Source organism: Triturus cristatus, chromosome 7, assembly GCF_964204655.1.
Source record: "Triturus cristatus chromosome 7, aTriCri1.1, whole genome shotgun sequence".
In the NCBI taxonomy this organism is placed as follows: Eukaryota; Metazoa; Chordata; class Amphibia; order Caudata; family Salamandridae; genus Triturus; species Triturus cristatus.
Window position 1 is genome coordinate 1194352196 of NC_140590.1, and position 18946 is coordinate 1194371141.

General features: G+C 42.6%; 1 protein-coding gene across 1 annotated transcript in view; it reads left to right on the plus strand.

Annotated features, from left to right (window-relative positions):
• The window catches only part of LOC146811574 (uncharacterized), a 32850-nt gene extending 17102 nt beyond the window's left edge, over positions 1-15748 (plus strand). The window contains exon 2 of the mRNA XM_085618545.1: positions 12373-15748. Coding sequence (XP_085474671.1) covers positions 13108-14550 — 1443 coding nt within the window. The 5' untranslated portion in view covers positions 12373-13107 and the 3' untranslated portion in view covers positions 14551-15748. The remainder of the gene's footprint in view (positions 1-12372) is intronic.
• The last annotated feature ends 3198 nt before the right edge of the window (positions 15749-18946 follow it).

The window sequence follows — 18946 nt, forward strand, 5'->3', positions numbered from 1 at the left end:
GCAGGGGAGGCACACAACTTTGTGGTGTGCCTTTGATGGAACAGTGCATGTTTGTTGTGCAGCATATTTGGCGAGTTTCTTTAATTTTACGTTTCAGGACCACAATTATGCTCTCAGAAATAATCTTTGTTGCTATGCCGCTGCATGAAGTTAAAGTGAAAATGTGTGATCGAAATGTTGCTTAAACATTCAAATCCAATTGATGGACAGAAGAATGTAAGTGCAGTTTGGTCTGTGTTTGATGTGTTTTGGTGTATGGGAGTTTCTTAAACTGTGCTTACTCACGGGTGTAAGAGAGACCTGCAAAGAGATGTGGCTGCACCAATGAAAATCCGGCACCTATGGAGCGATACCATGTTAGGGTGAAGGAAGGAGTGGGGGAATGTTGGCTACCAGTGCCATGTTGAGATTCGGGTAGAGGTTATGGAAAGGGTCTGAGCTACAATGCAGCTTTTCCCCACAGTAATTTTACCTGCTTTATTGTCCGTTTAGAAAAAGCGGGCTAGTTGTTCCCGCACCAAGTAAAACCGGGAACAATGGTAATTTGCTGCACACAGTTCCCAATCTGGGCCCAAATCTTTCATGGGCACCTTTCAAGCGGGCTAATTAGGCAGAGAGAGTGTGACACCATGAAGCTCAAGAAGCAATGAAAAAACTAACAAAGCCTCTTCCACCTTCAAACAGCACTTGGGTGACCTCAGTGGTTGAAATGGGCAGGATCTACTGGGAATGACATTCCCAATCTTTTTTTTAGTTTTACAATAGCTCATGCTATTTTTATTAACAAAGATAACCTTCAGGTGCCTCTAGATGAAAAGGAAGATAAGGGATCACCTGTTCTGTGAAGCCAAGAGAGAGGGTGACAGAAGAAAAAAAAAACCCTTACCATGGTGCCTGCTACTTGAAAGAAATGCAGATGTGTCTAATTGGTTAATAAGCAAATCTAAAGGTTGCTTGGGAGCCAGTACATGGTTTGGCTTAATGAAGTCACTTCAGAATTCATGTTGGCAAAGACTTATTATTTTTCAGAGGTAATGTAAGGATGCTATAAGATAATTTCTGAAGGGCATCTGTCTAATGAAACATGTCAATAAAATGCTTGCGGTAGGTAAATTCTGATTGGATATTACTTGAAATATGATTTTTCTGCAGCTTTTTTTACACATTCTTGTTTTATATCAAACACTGTTGCCCAGATTTACTACTACTTTGCGCCGGGTTCGAGTTATTTTTGTAATGCAAAGCATTGACATGGTATTTACTTTTCAATGCAAATCGGGATTTGCGTTGGGAAAGTTGGCATAGGTAAGGCAAAGTAGTGCTTTGCACTACTTTACTTCAAGGGGGTGTTCCATTGGTGGTACATAGGTATCCCCTGCCATAATCCATGAATTTTGTTGCCAATATCTATTTAGGAACAATTGTAGAGATGGATTCCTGCCAAAATGTTACACCTTGTTTAGGAAGGCTTAAAGGAGAAGAAATGTTTCAATTTCTCTGTACTTTTCAATGTTTGCAAGTGTGCTGCTTTGTACACCACACATACGCAGTGGGAAGGGGATTAAAGTTAAGTTGTTACAGCAAAAGGCTGCAAGGGTGTGGTCATTGGTGCATGGTAGCCTAAAGTGCACCAGCCTTGGGGAAAAGAAAAACTGTGCTATATCTCGGAAGCTATAGTGATGTTTTTCATTCTCCCTACGGAGCAACACAGCACACCAACTTTGGTTACTGTGCTGTTTGCGTCAGATTGGAGTAAATGTCCCCTTACTTGACTTCCACATTTTGTGGCAGCTCCTGTTCTATACTCTGTGTAACACAATTATAAAACAATGACTCCCATTTACTGCACTTTCATTTGCAGGCTGGGGCCTCGTAGTGCTATGAGTACACACGTCACTCCCCAGTGCACCAACCAAGATTCAGTTCTTTGATTGGTTACACACACTGACTTCTGCTGTGATCCTCCAACCAACTGACTTTTCATAACATAAGAACGCAATTCCCACCAATTATTTTAATTTTCATTCATTTTTTTCATTTAAGCTATGCCTTATATGTTATATGTATTTACCTGAATACGAAAGGTCAACAAACTAGTTGCAGTATGTATTTTGTTCTTTTTAGCCATGTCTCTGGCCCCATCCCCAAACCATCTGTCCCTGCACTCAGAATCACTGTTATAATACTTTTTTATTCACTTTAACCTCGGACGAACTGCAAAGTACTTTGTAGGAGGCCTACTTTGAGGCACATCTCTGGTGCAGCACCCATCAGCTACAGAACTGTAACTGTGCCTGGGCTGGGACACATGCCAGGGGGTGGGCAATGGGGGCTGAAGACATTTTAGCCCAATGGGCGTTGCGCACCTGGCACTGTCTAATTCCCTTTTGCAGTCAGGGGACTCAATAGTGATGTATTCAAAGTTGGCATTGGTCTAGGAAGTGGCTTAAAAGCCCAGCTTCCATCTATATGTTAAGGGTGACCACCAGTTACGGAGGCAAATTCTTGCGCTTGCCCAGGCCATATCATTGGTCTTAGCTCTCTTAAAGGGATTCTGACGCCATCAGGAATCCTTCTTGGTCACTGCATGGCAAATCCTTATGCTAAGAATGATTGCGTTTAAATTAGGTCCATTTCTAGGCTACATTTCACTCACAGCATGAGAAAACACCACATAAAATTGGTCATTCACTCGGTGCATTTTAACCCTATTGGTGTGAAAGCTAAGGCCCTCCCAGAGGCCAAATGTGAAGCCTTCTCCTCAAGCGGATGTGACGAAAAGAAGAAATCGAGGAGGCTGATAGACTACCCCAAATGAAAAGACAACACCACTTTCAGCAGAAGGGATATCCGATACCCTGAGCAGCAACTTTTTCAGAAAAAGATGGTATATAGAGAATTTACTGACAGTGCCTGCAGTTCATGGACATGACATGTGGTTGTAATCACTATGAGGAAGGTAGTTCTAAGGGCCAGTTACCTCAAAGAACAGCAGTGCACAATTATTCATTTAAGGTTACAGGAGTTATAGGTGAACTTCACATGATAACGACAGTGACATAAGGTTCATACATTGAAACAAGAAAAGGAACAAAAGATGGAGTAAGGAGAAAATGAATAGAAGGACTAGAAAATAAGCAGACAAGGAATGAAGTCAGAGAATTGGAGAACAAGCAGTAGGAAATAGTAATAAAGCAGTAAGGGGCAGGGTGTAGAGACCACTGAAGGGTAGATTGATTTCGCATTCCAGGAGAGCAGATGGCAGGGGAAGCTGGAGTGGAGTTAGGAGCCGGTGGGGAGATGGGAAGTGGAGCTATGGAGGAGAGACCTGAAGCAGAAGGTTGGTTGAATGGACTGGGAGGCGGAAAGACCAGGAGCGAGAACTGGTGAGAACCTAGAAAAAGTGCAGGAAAGGAGTTGGACAGGAGAATCACTTGGGTAGAACAGTGAGGGCAGAGAGCTGAGTAGTAAAGGTAAGGAGGGAGAGCAGGACTGGGATGAGTGAGGAGGGAGAGCGAGAGGAAGAGCAAAGGGAATGATTGGGAGAAAGTGGAGGAAAGAGGTTGGAAAGGTGTGCACATCAAGAAGGTAAGAATCAAGTTATGTTCTTACTGTGGCATAAGAAAAGGCGGGAGGAAAATATCTCAGCCCTTTCAAAAAATGTATCCCAAGTCGTGACTTAAAGAGGGCTGATCGTCAAATGTAGAAAGGCTAAATGTGTCAACAAATAACATAGCATTGTAAAAGTGCACGCTGCAAGACCTTGCTGGGTCAAAGACAGTAGAAGCAGGAGGATACCTGAAAGAGTAGCCAGCCGCGGATCAACTGGAGTTTCCTCACACTAGGATGCAAGCTATGCCCAACGTGCAGAACAGATTGTCTTCATGGACAGGCGGCGAGTTGCCAAGGTGACATCCACTACTCACTTGGGGAGATTGAGTAGAACCAGCTGAGTAACCACAATCCTCATTCATTGAGGTGTAGATTGTGAAGGTCTGTATGTAAAATCCTGCCAGAGGAAGCAGAGATGGGAACGCATAAAGGAACCAAAGTCCCACTTTAGGTAAAACATGCTTCCCCTGCAAATTTGAAGGGTAAATTCTAGAGCAGAGCTCAAAACGATCAACAATGGGCATTCTTGAAAGTGTCTAAAAGATCTACCCAATTGTATATTTACATAGCTACTGGTACCTGGGAAGAGAGTGGGAAGAGTTATTGGGGGGAGTTTTCTTTTCCTTTTTTTGATTGAAAAGTTACGCTCTATATTGGTGCCGCAGAGGGGGTTGCCTCTACCATCAAAGAATTGCTTATTGTTTTGAGCTGAAGTTGTGACAATAAACAAATTTCAACCTAAAAGATCTACCCAAGTCACACCCTACTGGGCGAATAAGCCATGGACCACCTTCCAATGTAGACGCCACTTGTGGTCAGCAAAATTGCCCTTCCTGAGCTCGTATGTTCTGGCATTCATAGACTCCTCCGCATGGCTGCCTGTCAAGGAAAAGGTCCAGCCGCGCCATTGTCTCATGGCCTTCTGTCACAGCACACACAACTTCGTTCCATTTTGTTTGTTGCAGTACCTTATAGTTTTCTGTTAGGAATTAAATAGAACTGCCCTCTATGAAAGGCAGAAAGGCCTTGAGAGCTAATTGGATGGCACACATTTCAAGAAGATTAATGCTGTGCCTTGGTTCCAGCTGCTCGCCCAGTCAGTGCGTCCATTACCACTATGAGCTTTGGATGGGGTTAGGTTACATGTTGGAGTCCCTCATCCACAATTGGCAGTCCTGAGCCACCTCATCTGACACACAGATGTTGCCTGAGAGGCACTCTCATTGTTGAGCTTGTTGAAGACCGAGGTTCTGCTACAGAGCCCGTATGCGTCTACAGGTATGGGGCACCAGCAGAATACACGAGGTCACGAGTCCAAAAAGCTTCATAACCATCCATTCTTAACACACGACTGAGCCGAAAACATCTGGATTATATCCTGAATGTTCCAGACCTGGTGCAGAAAAACCCAAAATAGACTTTGTAAATGGAATCTTTTCCACTGGCCAAAGGTGGGATTTCGGCTTCATGATGGAAAATCCTCGAATATAGAGGAGCGAGATGGTTGTCCACAGGCACCAAATTAATGTTACTGGAAGATTAAAGACATTTTGGAGAATCATTTAGTTTAGGGGTCTGAACATTCTCTGAAACTAAGTGATTTCTTTGGGATCTTTTGTGACTTGTAAATAAATAAGCAGCAGGAGACCTACCCTGAAATAACAGCTCTTAAATCTAAAACCTAAGCCCTGTTAGAAATTGTACGATCGGGCTTTATGGCCAAATGCATGAGGAAAAGAAAAGCTATTCTGTCACGAAAGCATTTGTGGACCATTTCTTTTCAAAATAAATTGTTAGGAAATGGGCGCTGAGCTGCCTTCGCTCTGTACGAAGGGGGCTGGTGTGCAGAAGTACTTTTCTCTGCCTGTAAGCTGAGCATAGTGAGAGTCCATGATACAGATCAAATCGTCAGAAAAGTAGTTTGAGCAGTGACACTTTCAAAAGCCCATCCCTGGTAGTGCGTACAACCAATATTGCTTGTTCTCCCCTCTATAGTCAGATCGGACCATGCCATATTTGGAGCTCAGCTGTACAGTACGTTCTGCAATGTGGCTTGTGATAGGAGGCAGCATGGCATTGACCCCAAGTGCCATGCTGTCACATAAGGTACTATGCTATATACTCTCATTTACATAAATAGTTTCTATGTTCTGTTGGCAGTCAGTGTGTGAAAATGAAGAACTATGAGCATACCCTTATACTATGCATAATACTCGATATGCGTGGTCCTGCTTAGAGCCATCTATGATTTCAGACTTGGCCCATGCACTTCAAGACATTCTAATCTCTTTTCCTTGATGGATCGCCTACCAATTCCCTCCAAACCAATTTGAAACTAGCTCACAGCACCGTGGGAACTTTACAAAAGTTGCACATTCCAATAAATAAGATACCAAAACATAATGGGCTTATTACGACTACGGCGGTCTATTGGACTGCCGTAGTCGTGGTGGCGTCCACCCACCATATCCTGACTTCAGAGGTCAGACTGCCACAGAACCACTGCTGCTGCCAGGGATCTGCGATCCCTGGCGGTGTTGCAGCAGTGTGAGGCTGGAAATATGTTGGTGGTGCCACTGCGACACTGCCAAGCATATTACTAGTTTCCTCACTGCCATAGTTTTCATGGCTGTGACCCTGCCTCGAAACATATGGCAGTGAGGAAACACTGTTACCTGTGCGCCATGGGGTGCATGCGGGGTTCACATGTCATACCCCCCTGTATGCATGCGCCATAATAAGGCCCTATATGTAGATTGCTAGTGTTAATGGCACTAACACTAGCTTGAGTCATTTAACTTTTGCTGAGTACTACATTCCTGAATGCTACTTGTACTTCCCAAAACAAGTAGTAAACTTATATGTAAAGCTGCTTCCTTTAGGTACAAGAATGGCACTGCAGTTGCTGGTAAAGAATTTAATCATATCACGCAAAATAATGCGTTGTTTTGCGTGATTTAATTAAAAAGTTTACCAGCAGCTGCACTGGAGTGCAGTGGTGTTCTTGTGTCTAAAGGAAGCCGCTTTTTGGATTTACACATCAGCACGTGGCGTAGCTCTGAACATGAGCAGCGCCGGCATACAGGCAGCCTGTGGGCAACACGCTGAAACCAGATGTGTGTGTGTGTGTATATGTGTGTCGAGAGATATATATATATATATATATATATATATATATATATTGCATGCAAGTTCTAGATATCACCCAGTATACAGAAGTTGCACAACCTGCCCCATGCATGCAAGCCTATATCTATGAAGAAGGGGCATGTTTGAAGTGACAAGGGAAAGCATTCCCACTTTGCTGCTCTACAAAGCACTGACAAAGCAAAAAGTTTTCATAGGCAAGCCTATGCATGTTTATGATGGAGGAACCTGCCGAATGAATTACCCCCGCTGCAGCCACTGCAATACCGTGGGAGATTGCATCACCTTTTTCCTCCAGAGGTGGCAGAGCATCACGTCAGACAAGTGGATGCTCTAAATTATACAGAATATATATGCCCTCTCCTTCCTTTCCCGGCATGGCTCCTACATCTGAACGCCTTCCGGAGGACTTCTTGTCCATTCTGCGAGTGGAAAGTCAGGCTGTCTTGGCCATGGGAGCAATAAAGAGCGTTGGAAGTTTGAACTGGTTGTTACTCCTACTACTTCTCAGTGCTGAAGAAGGATGGAGGCCTCTGCCCTATCCTCAACTGTTACCCTTTGAACATCTTCAGGAAGAAAAAGTTCAAAAGGCTCCCCCTTCCATTGAATCTGCAGGATGCTTACTTCACATTCCTATCCTGCAGTCCCACAGGCATTACCTGCGGTTTCAGGTAGGCCACTGGCTCTTTCAGTACTCGGTGCTCCCCTTTGGCCTCTTCAGTGGACTTCAGGTGTTCACAAAAGTGATGATGGTGGTCACGGCTCATCTTCTTTAGTTAGGAATACCAGTCTTTTCATTTCTCGACAACTGGCTGCTGGAGGCAGACTTGCCTCAGAGTTGTGTCCAAAGGACTGAAATCCTGTTGATATTTCTTGTATTCCCCATCAAGACGACGAAGTCGCAACGGACTCCTTCACAGAGTCTCCACTTCATTGGAGCCAATTCGGACACAGTGCTCTTCTGAGTCTTTCTTCTGCCTAAGCGAGTCCAAAACATTCAGGCTATGATTCTGATGTTTCGACCTCTGAACTGAGTCTCACTTAGAGCAGCTCTGCGCCTTCTTTCTCTCTTAGCCTCCTGCATCCTACTTATGGATTACGCCAGGTGGCACATGTGGGATCTGGAACCTCAGTGGGCCCAGCACCAAGGGAACCTTTCTCATTCCATCCAGGTGTAGGAGGAGAGTGCGAAAAACTTGCAGCAGTGGCTGCTCGACCGCAATTGGACTGGCCTCTCTCTACACCACCCGGTAGTAATGGCTGTGAAGGATGCATTGTTGCTGGGTTGGGGAGGTAATCTGGGAATGGTGGACTCTGGTCTCCAGTGGAGACCCATTTCCGCATCTACTTGTGATTCGCTTGATCCTGAAGACATTCCTTCCGACCATCACAGTGTAACAGCAGGGCCACTGGAATTATGGGGCAGGAGATTGCCAAATTATACAACAGGGTTGAGTAAATTATGCATCAAGAAAAGCAAATAATGCGACATGATAGGACGCATTTTGTAATAATGATGAAACTATTTTTTCATCTTTAAACTTAGTAACACTCTCTGGGTATTGATTGCACCTCGCTAGTAGCCGTTTAGCACCCAAATATATCAAAAGGCAACAGAAAGGTGACCAGTCCAGCTTTGCTAAAGGGCCTTTTACTGGGCCTCAATATGTGTTGCTACAATTTAGTAACTTTTGAACCATTTGAGCTAGAAACACATTTTTTGGGGTAACATCTGCAGAGGATAGATTATGTGGCGAATGCTGCAAATCTATAATTATGCAAAAACCGCAGCAGCAGCTCATTCGCCTAATACCTGTGATCCTGGGTAATGGGTACAAATTCTTACAGACAACATGACTGCCATGCGGTATTGCATAAAACAGGGGAGCTTGTGGTTGTGAGTCCTGTTCGAGGAGGCTCTGCGCCTCTGGAAATGGCTGAATGCTCAAAGCATCTCCCTGATCACCCAACACCTTTGAGTGCCAAGGCAGATAAACTCAGCCATCGTTGCCCTAGCACATCTACTGTCCATGGTGGAACAAGGCATTTTCCAGCAATAGGGAGAACCCTTCTTTTCAGTACCACAATGAACTTTCAGTGTCCAAGCTTTTGCACATTTGCGTTCCCAAGGTAGTTCTTACTCAGAGTCACGTATTGTTTAGATTGGAACTGAGACTCCTTTGCTCCTTCCGGCCTCTGTCTCTTTTCCCTGTTCCCTGAGTTCTGAAGTAAATCCGGAATGAGTGGGCCTAAGTCATCCTAGTGGCTCCAGACTGGGAAAGGATAGTGTGGTACCTGAAACTTCTGGCTATGAGCAAATGTCTTATGATCAGCTGAACCTTCAGAAGAACCTCCTGTTGAGTAGAAGCTTGATCCTGCCCCCTGCAAAACCTATACCTCCATGCTTGGAGATTGAACGGCGAGAGTTGATGGCTTTTGAACTTCCTGCCAAAGCAGTAGGTGTCATTTTGGCTGCCTGGCATCCCTCCATTAAAACAATTTATGCTTTGAGAAGTTTTTATTTCATGTTCCTCCCAAAACGTCCAACCTCTACAGGCACAGTTGTGACATAACTGTTGTTTTGTCTTTCTCTGTCCCAGCAAGGCCTTGCTGTGGCTAGAGTTAAATGTTATTTTCAGCCTTCCTTTGTGCCATCTATATCTAAATTACCTGTTGTGAAACACTTTTTGAAAGGGCTGACCCATTTGTGTCTGCCAGCATTATTTGTGATGCCCCAGTGGGACCTTTCATTTGGTCGTCACTTTCCTCATGTGGGCCTCGCTTGAACCAGTGCTTTTACGCTGAAGACATTTCTCATAGCAATAAAGTCCGCTCGTAACATGAGTGAATTTCAAGCAGTCTTTCCAGCAGCCATCCATATACCACTTTTGTCCCAGGCAAACTGGTATTCAGGATAAAAGATGCATTTCTCCCGAAGGTTGTCACATCTTACCTCACGGAGCAGTCTATCACATGCCAGCTTTCTTTACTCTGGCTCACCCATCCAAAGAGGAAGAAAGGCATTCTCGACAAGAACCCTAAGCTTCTTCATTGATGACACCAAAGATCATCTGGTGGACAAATAGCTTTTTCTGGGCTTCTCTACAGCGAAGAAGGGAGAAGCTATGCAGAAGCAGACAGTCTCCAGATGGATTGTTTTGAACACTAAAACCTGTTATGGATTGGCCAAGAAACAGCCTCCAGAGGCCTGCATGCTCTTTCCACCATAGCAAAGGCTGCTCCCACTGTGCTGGTGTGCGGTGTGTCAGTCATGGGCCTCTGTCAGGCTACTAAGTGGGTGTCAGTTCACATGCTTATAAAGCACTGCTGCCTGGATGACGTGGTCTGGTAGAAGGGGCACTTTGCCTGCTCTGTCCTGCAGGATTTTCTGGTGTCAGTCATTCCGACGTCCTCCACCTGGGGCTTTGGTATATCTATTCACAAGGTGAGGCATCTGCGGATAGAAGTATCTATCAGAAGAACAACGTTGTAGAGGTAGACCACAGCAAGGCCTACCAGTGCTAGGGGTTCGCCCTTCTCTGCACAAAAGTCCTCAGACCAGAGAATAGAAGTTGGCACAGAAGCTGAAATTGTAAAAAGATATTTATTAACCTCATGAGGTGGAACTACATTCACACAACACCCTTCGGTAATGTATGAAGTAGCACAAGGAGTAGAAGAACCATGGGTCTTTTATACCCACACAGGAGCTCAAAAGAAGGCGGTACAAGCACACATAGGAGAGTTACATACATAAATGGTCATGCAAAGAATGCACAGTCAACAGTAAAGGAGGAGCCAGCAGTTGCTGACTTTGGTAAAAACAACCTGACAGTTACAGACTAGAGCAGGTGCATGGGCAGCTACAGACTCTTCTGCACATGTGCAGAGTAGCAGAGGCTAAGTTTAGCCAGTTCTTTGAGCAAAGCACAAGGGCAAGCAACAGTGAAGAAGGAAAAAGCACATGGTTGACAAAATGGCTGCCAGAAACAAGATGGCTTCAGCTAAATGCTAATAGCGATCACTGCCAAATTTCCACAACGTGCCTTTCGTTAATGATGTTTTTGGTGTTTACTCTAACTGCAAACTTTTCACCGACTCACCCGTCTCTCCGTTCCGGGGAATGGACTCATCTGGTCCATATGGATAAGATTCTAATCTAGAAATCTACTCACAGGCACAATCTGATTCCTAAGGGCTTGGTGTTTGCTAGTGCGCAGACAGATATCCGAAAGAAGCTGACGTGGGCTCGTGGAGGTGGAGGTTTTATAGGGGCCCAACATCGGTTCTTAGGTGGCACGGACCTGACACAGAGCCACATGATGCTACCTACAAATACATGAGAGAATTACTGGGAAAACTCTCTGGGTCCAGACTGGAGCCTGGGAATATTCACATGGTTAGGAATTTGTGGTTAGAGTATTTGTCAGAAAGAGCATTAGCGAAAGAAAGTCCCTTTTTCCTCAGCCCTTTTTATTGTGGGCATGCAATCTAGCTCTTCTTTTCTCCTCGTATCTCTGATTCAGAGACACAGCCTCTATTAAGAGAAACAGTACAGGATGTTTGAGAAGTGGGTGACTGATTCTGAGCTTTCTTATTCTGCAACTATCACCCGCGCTCTGCCCTTTTATTCAATGTTTTCTCCTGAATACCTTTAGAGTTGTTTATTTTTATTTTGTTGTAAATTTTATTCACATCGTTAGGAAGTCAGACTCCAAGAGGCTCTCGAGCAGAGATTGAAGGCAGTGTGAAAGGATGGCTCCTTGGTGCGTTCTGTAGGTAACGGTCGGCCATCATCTTTGCCATAATACAGAGTGGCCAGGCACTTTGAGTATTTGTCTGTCATCACAAAATGTTACGTTGTTGGGAATTCTTTGAGTGCAAAGTATGCTCATTGACGATAGAGCCAGTAAAACATGATGGTCACCATAAGGCAAACATCTTCTCTATTGTCAAAGTAGTTACATCAAAGACAGCTTCATATATGAAGCACAGCGCCAAGGATTTTCACTCTAGTGTGTGATGAAATGTATTTAAGGATGCAAAACCAGGCGTCATTTCGAGTCTTCTTTCATTTTGAGAGTGTCTGATACAAATTGAATGTGTCATGGGAGCTTGTTAATAGAAAGGAAAAGAGGTTGTGTTACATGAATTCTGGTTTTATTGTGTAAACAAAAAAATATATTCACACACTATAGCATCCAAAAGTTTATGGAATGAGAGAAAATATCCCTCACTAAGTGGAAAGATTAAAAAATTGAACATTTTGTAAAATTATTAATAGCATGTCATAAAATAAAGGCAAATAATTTGATCTAGTTTAAAAAAGTCCTGTTATATGGAAAGCAACATTTAGAATTCAGTGTTTAATTACTTTTGTTATACTTTAGTAAGATTTTTAAACTTTAACTCCTTTGCTTCTTAAGAGATCTTCCACACTATCCTGCATATGTTGTTTCACGCATTAATTGTCCCTTCTACACTGGTAAAAGATTTTCTTCAAACAATACAAACTGATATTGTGCATAATTACCAAGTGCCAATATTGAGTATAAATCTGTGTTACGTTTGTGTCCTGTTAATAAATAATATGTTTTTGACTTATTCAAACAGGTGAACCAAGTGATAAAAACAAGAAGATACATTCACTGGAAAACAAGCCAAGCAAGTCTTCTCTGGCAAATGAAGTAATGATGGCTGAAGAAATAAATTCTTGATAGGCAACAGTGGTAAAAGTAATCCGGAATTAAGGACAAAGACAAAGGCCGTAAGAGAAACTGATTTTTAGTGAGATGGCTCTAATTCAAATATTATGAGCCTTAGTAGTAAAGAAACTATAAGTGAGTTTCATAGTATTAAGACCGGAAGATGGTTTATGTTGTTGAGAACTTAAAGGAAAATAGTTGATAAGAAAACCTTTGGTTAAATGATTTATGGGTGAGCTATTTTAAGTGTGTAGCAAACGTGACTTTAAAAAAAAAAAACATTTTATTAATGTAGTAGCAAACGTGACTTAAGCAAGAAAACAGTTATTGAAGATCAGATATGGACATGGCACTTTAAAAGTGCACTGGATGTGGGAAGGGTTTCAGTTAGAAAGGTGGTTGTTTTTGCCCATGACAGAACATCTGCAGGTGGGAAACATAATGAGTGCAGAGGATGTGTAAAAAGATTGCCACAAGCTTTCACTTCTAACTTGGAAAAAAAAAGAATTTGAGCGCGAACCCCTATCAGTGTACTAAATGTGGGGAAAGCTTCATTCATAAAGGATACCTTAATATCAGCAGAAGAACGCATACTGGTGAGAACCCTTATCAGTGTGCTAAATGTGGAAAACGTTTTGTTAACATGTCCTCATTTAATAGACATGAATCTTCACACTCACATACAGGTGAAGATCCTCATCAGTGGCCAGAATGTGGGAAAAACCTTAGTGGAAAACAACTTCTAATTGAGCATGAAAGAACACATGCAGGTGATAAGGCACATCAGTGTACAGAAGATGGGAAAAGTTTCAGTAATTTCGGATCTCTACCTGTCCGTGAAAGAATGCATACTGGTGAGAAAGCTCATCAGTGCATTAAATGTGGATTAAGCTTCAGTCAGAAAGGATCTCTTACCAGCCATGAAAGAACGCATACGGGTGAGAAACCTTATCAGTGCACTGAATGTGGATTAAGCTTCAGTCGGAAAGGATCTCTTACTAGCCATGAAAGAACGCATACGGGGGAGAAACCTCATCAGTGCACTGAATGTGAATTAAGCTTCAGTCAGAAAGGATCTCTTACTGTCCATGAAAGAACGCATACGGGTGAGAAACGTTATCACTGCACAGAATGTAGAAAAAGCTTCAGTCGGAAAGGGTATCTCACGATCCATGAAAGAATCCATACGGGTGAGAAACCCTACCACTGCCTTGAATGTGGGAAAACTTTCATACGGAAACAATGTCTTACTGATCATGAAAGAACACATACTGGTGAGAAACCTCATCAGTGCCCTACATGTGGGAAATGTTTCAGTTGGAGAAAAGGCCTTCTCTGCCACAATAGAACCCATACAGGTGAGAGACCGTATCAGTGTACTGAATGTGGGAAACGTTTCACTGATATAGGCTATCTTTCTAGCCATGTCAGAACACATACAGGAGAGAAACCATATCCATGCACTGAATGCGGGAAACGGTTCAATATGAAAGCCTCCCTTCTTATTCACGAGAGAACACATACTGGGGAGAAACCATACTATTGCACCAAATGTGGTAAGGGCTTCAGGCATTGGTTATCCCTTGCAAGTCATAAAATGAGGCATACAGGTGAGAAACCTAACTCATGCAGTGAATGTGGTAAATGTTTCAGCAAGAGATATGAGCTTCGTGTTCATGAGCGGACTCATACAGGTGAAAAACCTTTTAACTGCATTGAATGTGAGAAAAGCTTTGTTCGCACTGCCTCTCTTAAATTACATATGAGAACACATACTGGCGAGAAACCTTATCTTTGCCGTATATGTGGCAAGGGATTTATTCATGTGTCCACACGCAAATTGCATGAAAGATACCATACTGGTGAGAGACCTTATCAGTGCACTGAATGCGAGATGAGCTTCATTAGAAAGGTACAGCTTAGTATTCATGAGAAGACACATACTGGTGAGAAACCTTATAATTGCCATGACTGTGGAAAAAGCTTCAGTTGCAAGACCTATCTTCTTACTCATAAAAAGACTCATAGAGGTGTGAAACCTTTTGATTGCAGTGTGGAAGAAGCTTCAGTCGTAAAGCGTATGTGACTCACATGAGAATGCATGCCGGTGAGAAACCTTACCAATGTACTAAATGTGGGAAAAGCTTTTTTGTGAAGTCCTCACATAACAGGCATGAAAGAACACACGTTGGTGAGAGGTCTTCCATGTACTGAATGTGTGTTGAGTCATTTAGACGGGCTATCCTAATATTCTTGAGAAGGCATATTGGTAAGAATCCTTATGATTGTAGAAAAAGCTTCATTCACATGACCTATCTTTTTATCCATTAGAGGACTCGCACAGATGAGAAATTGTGTGATTTATACATGTGAAAACACATAATGGAGAGGAGCTTTATTAACCTCTTGAATGTGAAAAAATTGTTTTGAGAAATTGTCTTTTTCTGGCCATGGAAAAGCCACTTTTCAGTTAAAAGAAAGCCTCTTTAATGCACAAAATATGGGAAGAGCTTCAGTGAGAAGGGCAGCCTCATGCTTTACAAAATAATGGACAAGAACTGCCAGAGAACAAAGTATGGTAAAAAAAAGCATGCTAAAAGCTTCAGTCAGAATCTTTGCCTATTTATCCACAAGGAGGTAAAAGCATAAGAGCACTAAATTCAGGAAACCTCTGCTGAAAGAACACCTTATTGTGCACTACAGCACATCAAAAGGTGTACATTTACAATAGGTATACTACAAAAATAACAAGCCTAATTATCCTTCCATCATCAAACTGGCACAAAATGGTTGGTGTTAAGGACCATTTCTCAGTAAATTGACGGGCAGGAAAAAAGGAGAAACTGCAATAAAACTGGCACCAGGAATTCAAGGAATGCTCAAAGACAACGTGCAGGTGTGGTGAAAAGTACAAGGATCTCCTACGGAAAGTCAATGATTACCACAAACCAATGTCAAGCCCACTCAACTCCTCCGTTGCTTTCAGGCTTGGATATATTTTGTTTGCTTATGTGACATATGGGTGAAAAAGTGAAAATAATTCATGAAAATGATGTAGAAAAAAATTGTTTTCTCTTCATTTCTAAAGAAATCTATGCACCACTTTTTATTTTGTTTAAAACTACCAAGTTCAGGGATGCATCCCAAGAGGTACGATAAAAAAAACGCTGTGCAAGAAACTGAACACTGAACACTGTTGCATATCAATTGTTACAATATAAGAAACAAATACATAGATGCAAACTGTAATTTGTCACGAATAAAATGTGCATTGTACCAATAGTTAATCCCCACTCTCAAATGCTATCATTCATAACATGGATATAACAGCAGAACAAGAGATCAAGAGGTTACTTTATCACTTTCCATGATCAGATTATTTAACTTAACCCCCAATCAAGTATGTCTGTTCCCACCTTAGAGACTCTCTTGACAGTTATAAGGACATTTACTCTGCTGTGGACTATTCCTGCACATATCAATTCTATATATCTACTGTGGGTGTTTGCGCTGTAACCAGTGCGTTACTGTTTGGGGCTTGGCCAACATCGCCTCTTATCAATAACACTGGCAAAGATTCAATCCCAATGGAACCCTGTATTAATCTCTTCTCCCAGATGGCTTCTTTGGAGCACCATTTTGCAGCATGCTGGAGTTGACTAGCCAGGTAATACAATTCTAGGTCTGGGAATGCCAGTTCCCTATCTTACTAACCCAGCAACGCTTGCTTGCTCATACTAACTCGGTCAACAGCTGAGCAAGTTCCTTGAATGACTAAGGAGGGATAGGACACAGACTTTTCAAGCGTATTTAGGTAGCTAAGAAAAAAAAAACTAATTTTAACGAGGGAAAAACGACCCATGATTGAAAAAGGAAGCAACAACTAAAACGTAATTGATCCAACCAAGCCTTGTTTAATCCTCCCTTAAATAAAGATATATATTACCTACTGGCGGTCGCCAGTATTTAGTTCTAGTTAGGACCTAGTTTCCATAGGAAAAGCGTTTTTTCTTTTCCCAATAACTTTGGTGCCGGTTGATGAATCTTCGTGAAATTTTAAAAAAAAGTGGCCAGCTCGGGTCAGCTTCTGTCTGCGGGGGCTGAGAAAAAAGGGGGGTCCCAAAACGTGTTTTTCCCATGTTAATTTCCATAGGAAACTTAAGACAAAGCCACAGCCCGAACTGCTGAACGGAATTACACCAAATTTTGCAAGAAGGTAGGTCTTGGTTCAGAAAGAGCCCTTTTAGGTCTCGCCTACGCAGCGCACATGCGTTTCATAGGAGGAGACCTCTTGGAATCGATTCGCTTTTGAGGCTAAAAACGTGCACCAATTGCATTGCTTTCAATGGCAACGAGTACACGTTTGGCGATTCCCTTGCGGGAGCGAGCTTTAAAACCATCTGTTTGTAATTAACTTTCAAACCGATGGTGCCCTTGCTCGCTCCCGCAAGGGAAACGCCGTGTGTGCTCTCGGCCGCACTCCCCCACCCCTCCCACTTGTTTCTTTTCTCCAAGGCTTTCCACCCCTTTCCCAATTCCTGCTGACTCTGGGCACGTTCCTTTTTTGGTCTTTTTCTCATTCTAAATTAATTTTTCCCTTCTCTGACAACTTCCCTAGATTTCACCTCCCATCTCTCTTTGTTCTCAAGTTTCTGACCCATCCATTCCTAAAATGGACAAATAGATGAACTGCAAAGGTGTCTGACTCAGTCCGGCATTGTTGGTGCCTACAAACGTGAGTGCAAGTGTATTCTGCGCGCCCTTTGTTCAAGTTCATTAATTTATTTTTGTTTTTCCGTGTGGAATTAGTAGTGCACCTCCGATATTGCTTTATCAGATGAACGCACCGTTTTTTCCTCCTTAAACCTTTGTGATTGGGATTTTGAGTTTAAGCCTAGAGTCTTATTTGTGAAGAGGGACTGGTTTTTCCTGTTGCTCAAGTACATTAGTGAAATCTGAGCGTCGAGTTACTGCAGAAGCATTCCAGGAAATCCGCGGTTGCTCTGAATGGGCGTGAATTTGCACTGTACTTCGAGGCTTGTCCGCAAATGGCTTACAACCCCTGGGCGAGGCAGCCCATTAGACATGACTGAAAAAACCCTGCAAGAACCGTTTTGGCGTGGGCGTAGCGTCATGTTACTTTGTGTGTCTTGCTCTTAGCATCTCGCAGCTAACTGCTGTGAAGTTGTTGCTTTGGAGATAAAAACGAGCAAGCAAAGGTCACGATTACTTTCTTTTCTCAAGGCTAAGACCTTTCTGTACAATAAACGTTATCAGTTGTCATGCCTTATTAACAAGAGATTGCAGGCGGATTACTGCTGTGTGCAAAGTCGACTGTCTTGCCCTGAAGTACAGGAGTGCAGTTCTTTGGCAGAGTTTTTCAGACTTTCGCCTTGCTAGCCTGTATAATAAGCCTCTCCCTGCCTCTGTGTGAGGAGCACACGCCCACACACTCTCGCCCCGCCTTTTATTCAATGCGAGCGAGCAGAAACGTGGCCATAATTTACTATATACTAAAACACTTAATGACCCATTAATTACTACATTGCTCAGGTACAGTTATTACAGCCTAATAGCCGATTTAGCTTGAGAAATCATAACATGCCGCCTCACAGGTTCGGTGTTACAATCACTTTACAGAAGATTACTATAGTTTATATGAAAAGAAATCTCATCATTGCTCATATAAATACAAACCTCTTTACCTCTCCAAGATTTATATCCGCCCTTCTGAAATGGTAAATAAAAAATATGGCTGCTATGTCTTTTTGTATGTGTGCACTTGTGTTGTGATGATAGTGTGTATATACGTTATGACACTGTTTAAGTATAGCGTCATAACAAATGCACATGTATCCGTGATGACACTTCACCCATACCTATTGTTTTCTTTATGATGCTTTTTAGCATTGGCAAACTGGCATTTTTATTCTTTTTACCAATGCTACACAATATTGGCAAAAATATAGTGACTTCAGCCTAAATCACATGACATTAAAAGGGATTCAGGTGAGAGGAAAGGATTCTGTGGCTTATGATGAAGTGGACATAATGAGATCTAATTTACATAAAGTAATGACTAATCCCTGATCACTGTGGCTAGCCTTACGTTTTCTAGCAGTGCCAGTTATCAAAACCAGCAGGAACAGCGATGCATGAAGTGTAAGACATTTTCAGGGCTCCATACTGTTATAAGCAATACTTTACCTGCTCATGGTGTTGGCATGTGTGCAGAACCATACTGTTGTTGACAGAATATGGATGGGCGTAAATGTTGTGTCCGTAATATCATATACAAATCTATTGCCTTGTTGGAGTTAAATAATTGAAAATCTACACCCAGTGGAACAACACCATTGTATACGATATATATTTATGTCACATGGAATTTTTGCACACTTGATTCTGACACACAAACTTGGCATTCGCCTACCAAAAGGTAAAAAGGTAAAACAAACAGCTGCCCCAAGACTTCTGTAGAT